A 6000-nucleotide genomic window follows, 5' to 3' on the forward strand; every position below is an offset into this window, starting at 1 on the left:
ATGCAACAGCAACATACAGGAATGGAAAATGGAAATACGTCTAAATGAAACCGCAAGGCGTTTGGGAACAAGGGCTCAGCAGAGCTAGGGCTGTGACACACACTCCTCTGTGCAAGCGGGAAACAGGCACCAAATCTGAAACGTTTGCTGTTTATTTCACTGCAAAAGGGGATTTGAAAACCACACAGCTGTTCTTTTGAGGTATGGGTGTCGTGTCATCAATGCCTGCGCCCCAGGACCGGCATAATGGAAGCAGAAGAAACACATCTAGAAGAAACAAAGGAGGGCGTGTGTTGTTTTCTTCCACGGGCTTTGTAATCGACGGGAAGAGCCGTGAATCAAGATAGCAGAATCCCTTTGAACACCCCAAAATGTACGGTCATCATCTCAGACAAAGGCCCGACCCCAGAACACGGGCGGGGCGGGAGGGTAGGGCTGAATGTCGCCGCTGGCTGGCCGGTGTCTGCACACTAACCCCCCAGCACTCAGGTCCTGATTTTCTCATGCGGCCACTGACCAGTGAACACCGTCACGGTCTTGCGTTTGGGAACCAGTGTGTTCAACTGTGCTTCCTCCTCCCACGGCAGCACCTGTCGTCCGCTTCAATTCAAGGGAGAGCTTAACTGCACGTCATCTTGAGACAGAGACCCTTGACTTCACCAGGGTGACGACTCTGGTGGCTGGATTTTTTTTTTTTTTTTTTTTCTCCTTTTGCCAAGCTGAGAAGAAACATAGCTTGTCTAGTAAAAGAGATTTGGGGGAACAGTAGACAGTAGGTAGAATGTGGGAAACAGAAACCGTCAGACAATATTTGAGCTCCATGGCTGCCGTCAATCTGACTGACCGCGAACAGAGATGTTGGACGCAGGTTTTGTATTACTGAGAACTAGTGTGCTGGGAAGCTGAAGGTTGCGAGCTCATTAATGAGGACTTGCTTGGGACAGTGACAAAGGTTCGCGGGCTCTCTCACAGGGAACGAGATTCTGTATGTAGCAGAAATCCTAAATGAAAATAATGACACACCTGGCCCAGTCGTAGGACAATGCATGAAGACAAATCCTTCCCTGGAAGGGATCTGTCTGCCCTGCCCCACGAGCAGAAGGCCCCTTTAACTGTCATTATCATTGACATATATTGAAACTCATTTACATGCTATAGTCTAAAAGCACCACAAAAGTGATTCTTTTCCATTTAGGTGAAGATCAAAAAGAATGAAGATACTCTGTTCATTATTGTTAGCCCAAAATTTGGAAGGGAAATTGGGCAATAGCAATCACAATTTTGAGAATATAACTCCTCCTATTTCACTTCAGGAATTTATAGCATTGGTATACTTAAAGCTTGCAAAGGGTATTTATTGAAGTATTATTTGTGACACTTAAACTGAACGGAGTAGCCAAAGAATTTTGATCGATGATATCCAATTGCCCCCAAGATGGTCATACCAGTTTAAACTTGCATCGCCCCTCAAACATGCCCACCAACGGGCCAGCAGGTGGCGCAAGTGGTTAAGGTGTGGACTCCTGATTGGCCAACTGTGGCCCAAGCCCTGGGCCTGGTGCCTTGAAAATCACGCCCAGCACCTGTGCACGCATGCCCAAAATCCCAGGGGGAGAGTGAGGAGGAGACGAGATTGTGGCACGGCCATTCCTCCTGGGGGGGGTGATTTCTCACTTTCCATCTCTCTGGCGAGCACACATGCCTTATGGTGAAAAATCAAACAAACAAAACCCCACCCGTATATAGCTAGCTAGATGGATTATAATCAATTTATACTAGACTAACCAACTATTCAAAAACTAATCTGGTTTATTTTTGCATACTTACAAAGGAAGCTGTCCACAAGGCAGCATTAAGTAAAAACAACAGAGCAAGTGCCAGAGGGGAGCGGCATGTGGAGTGCGACGCTGACCCCGGTAGGACGTGCATGCGTACAGACGTGCGTACGTCGGTGTGCGCGGGTGGACGGTGCGACGCCGTTCCCGATAGGACGTGCGTGCGTACAGACGTGCGTACGTCGGTGTGCGCGGGTGGACGGTACGACGCCGTTCCCGATAGAACGTGCGTGCGTATAGATGTGCGTTCGTTGGCATGCGGGTGGATGGTGCGACGCTGTTCCTGATTGGACATGCATGTGCACCGACGTGCGTACGTCGGTGTGCACGGGCAGAGGGTGCAACACCGTTTCTGATAGGACGTGGGTGCGCGGGTGGACACGTGCACATACAGAATATCTACTGAACTGACTCGAGGTGACATGCATGTCTGGGGAGTTGGGGAAGGTGCGTGACTAGGGGGAAGTGGGAGATTTCCACTTCATGCTATTATGAGCTCTGATTTTTTTTTTTCTTTCCTGGTGAATCTGTATTGCTTTCATAAACAAAGGAACAGAAACATTCTAAAACCCAATAGACTAGCAATTCTCCTTTTCTTCTGACTTAGATTTTTAGTGGCAAATGCAGTTATGTATAATTTCTTTCTTTCTTTCTTTCTTTCTTTCTTTCTTTCTTTCTTTCTTTCTTTTTTGAGAGATTTTTTGCTATAGAATGTGTGCACTGACTGGAAAGATAAAGAAAGACAGAAATACAGAAAGTGAGAAATCGCCCCCAGAGAGAATGGCCTGCTGCAATCCCTTCTCTTCCAATTCTCTTCTCGGGATCTTGGTCACGCACACACATGCACCTGGTGTGAGTTTAAGCTGCTGGGTCCAGGACTCGAACCGCGATCGACTGTGGAAGTCCAGTAACGTACCGATTATGGCCATCTGCTGGTCCAGTTATGTATAATCTCTATTCTCTTTTTAATTTTTTTTATTCAATCATTGTACATCTTTACAGCATACAAAATGCAATCCTGATGAAATTACATATTCTTCACATAATTAGGAAAAAAATCATAAAAATTCGTCTAGACTCATAAAAGGCCCTGTATCTCCAAAGCAATGCTATGAAAAAAGAATAAAATAGGCCATTTCTGTTCTCTTAAGGGTGATGGTGTACAGGAGGACTTGGGATTCTAACTCGCTCTCACCAAGTGTCAGTTGAAAGCATCATTGTAAGAACTCATTGAAGAAGCAGAAATCAAAACATGGAGACCAGCGATGGCGTCCTGAAGAAGCCGGCTGTGTTTGTAACTTCACCAGGCATGTCCCAGTGTCCTTAGCTAAGTGGTTCAGAGCTGGTGTTCCTGCTTTGATGTGGGCAAGGCACCTTGCATGAATAGGACTCACCTTTCCTGCCATGACAGAGAAAGTCCACGTTCTCTGAGTACCACTCCCACTCAGTTGTTCCCAGGGGGTGGGTTTCAGTAAGAAGGGGTCATGTGCCTGGAACCAGCAGATGGCGTAATGGTTACGTCACTGGACTCCCATGTCATCAACTGTGGTTCAAGTCCCGGACCCAGCAGCTTAAAACTCATGTCAGGCATGTGTGCGTGCATGCCCAAGATCCCGAGAGGAGGATGGAGAAAGGATTGTGGCATGGGCATCCTCCCCGGGGAGCGATTTCTCGCTTTCTGTCCCTCTGGTGAACGCACAAGTCCTATAGCAAAAATCACTCTTAAAAGAGAGAAAGCGTCATCTGCCAGAGTCGACTCCTCACTCTGGTGACAGAACTGTGCTTACTTCCGGTTAGCACGGGCTGGCTTATTATATAATGAAGTACTTAGAACAGAGTCTAACTTACTTTTTGATTTTGTTCATTATTCCACCGTCATTGTTCTTAATATCATGAACCATCTTCTGAAGCTGCCTGTAAGAATAAAACATAAGCTATTAATATGAGTAACTTAGCTGGTTTTTAAACAGTCTTCTACCCTTCTTAAATACAACAAAGGAGAGATGACAATGCCCTATGACCAGACCTTCGACCAGCACGGACTGGGGCCAGCCCAGGGTGTGGCAGTAGTGCGCTGCAGGAGGAGCCAGAGCGCACAGCCCAGGGTTCAGATTCCCAGCCTGGTCAGCCCAAACGCTGGGCATGTGCGGGTCCCAGATCCAGCGTCCGGAGGACTGGAGGAGGAGGCCTGTGGTGTGGGCAGACCCCGTGGCGGGTGCTCGCCTCTCTCTCACACACACTGTATCATGAATAAAGGAAAGGTGATTTCAGATGGCAGGAGCTATCTCGTAGGTAACTGAGTTGGCCATCTGCTAGTTGAGCGAGGGGAAGATGTAGCTGCTTCTCCGAGTGCGGTTGCTGGGCCTTGGCCCCATGGGTTTGGGTGTCTGGGCCAGACTCAGGCTGTGAAGAAAGGCATTCTGGCCCCAGATCTGAGTGTTGGGAGGACACGTGTGAGGCAAAGCCCTCTGAGCCCATCTCGGCTCCCCTGCTTATCACTTCCTGTACTTAGAGCGGCCACATGCCAGGGCACGTGCTCGCCCGGGACAGGAAAGGCTCAAGTCAGACCCAAAGTGGTTTTTCTTTTAACTTTGCTAGATAGAATCTGGAACACCACTCATTTAAAAGTTACACATATGCAAAAGGCATAGAGAAAGTGATTAACAAATATAATTAGATATTTGAATTTCTGTAGAACAAAAAAATAATATGCACAAAACACTGGAAGAAATATTTGCAACACATCGTAATGAGGGTGATGACTACATGCCTTGATTCATGAAGCACCTTACAACTCGGTAAGAAAAAGACCAGTCCAGCAGAAAAGGGAGCAGCAGAGAGCTCACAGAAAGCACCGGCGGCCAACAGACCAACGAGGTCACTTATATTTAAACAAACCTGAGTGAGACAGCCAGAAGAGACCACATTCTGCCTGCTGGATTGGTAAAACTTAACAAGTGTGACTGGGCTGGCGAGGGATGAGAATACAGATATTCCTGGGAGTGCAAACTGTTACAACCAGTATCTGTCAACGCTTTAAGCGTCTATGACTTCTGACCTAGCAAATTCCCTGCTAAGCATCTTCCTTCTGGATGTAGTCATAAAACTACGCCGTTATATAACACAGGCATGCTTATTGCAGCACTTATGTAAGAACTCTAATTCTCCCTGTTCCCCAACCCACCATCCCACAAAAAAACAACCTAAATGCCCATCAATCATTAAAAAGGAACTAGTTAAACTTTGATGGAACCAGATGACGAAATACCACAGACCTTTTAAAAAAAGAAGTATACCTCTATGTTACATCTGATACAGAAAAATTCCTCGAGAGATACTAAGTTTAAAAAAATGAAGGAGGGGGACCAGCAGTTAGCGTAATGGCTATATCGCTGGACTCCCATGTAGTCAACTGCAGTTCGAGTCCCAGACCTGGTGGCTTAAACTCACGCCGGGCGAATGTGCCTGTGTACCCAAGATCCCGAGAGGAGAATGGAGGAGAAGGGATTGCGGCGTGGCCATCCCCCATTGGGGGTGATTTCTCGCTTTCTGTCTCTCTCTCTCTCTTTCTGGCGAGCACACAAGCCCTATAGCAAAAACCTCTCCAAAAAAAAAAAAAAAGAAGAAGAAGAAAGGAAAGTTCAGAATAATGTGTATCATTTAATTTTTCTGTTGGAAAGAAAAGGAGACACATTGTATATACATAGGTGCTGCTGTGTGTGTAACTTTTCTTTTTTTTTTTGAAGAGGTTTTTGCTATAGGGCGCATGTGCTCGCCAGAAAGAGAGAGACAGAGAGACAGAAAGCGAGAAATCACCCCCCAGGGGGGATGGCCATGCCGCAATCCCTTCTCCTCCATTCTCTTCTTGGGATCTTGGGCACACATGTACATGTGCCCGGTGTGAGTTTTAAGCCACCAGGTCTGGGACACGAACCGCGGTCGACTACATGGTAGTCCAGCGACATAGCCATTACGCTAACTGCTGGTCCCTGTAACTTTTTTTTGAGAGAGTTTTTGGTTTTTTTTTTAATTAATTAATTAATTTTTTGGAGCGGTTTTTCACTATAGGGCACATGTCCTCGCCAGACAGACAGAGAGAGACATAGAGACAGAAAGCGAGAAATCACCCCCCAGGAGGGATGGCCACGCCGCAATCCCTTCTCCT

At 46.8% G+C, this 6000-nt stretch overlaps 1 protein-coding gene across 3 annotated transcripts in view; it reads right to left on the reverse strand.

Annotated features, from left to right (window-relative positions):
• Positions 1-6000, reverse strand: part of BLNK (B cell linker) — a 99222-nt gene that overhangs the window by 64435 nt on the left and 28787 nt on the right. For 2 of the 3 annotated variants that reach the window (XM_006157327.3, XM_027775264.1), the window contains exon 2: positions 3684-3749. In XM_006157327.3, coding sequence (XP_006157389.1) covers positions 3684-3749 — 66 coding nt within the window. Of the gene's footprint in view, positions 1-1827; positions 1916-3683; positions 3750-6000 lie in introns of those variants that run through there. The other variant, XM_027775263.1, reaches the window with a different exon arrangement.

Source organism: Tupaia chinensis, unplaced genomic scaffold (genome assembly GCF_000334495.1).
Source record: "Tupaia chinensis unplaced genomic scaffold, TupChi_1.0 Scaffold000539_1, whole genome shotgun sequence".
In the NCBI taxonomy this organism is placed as follows: Eukaryota; Metazoa; Chordata; class Mammalia; order Scandentia; family Tupaiidae; genus Tupaia; species Tupaia belangeri.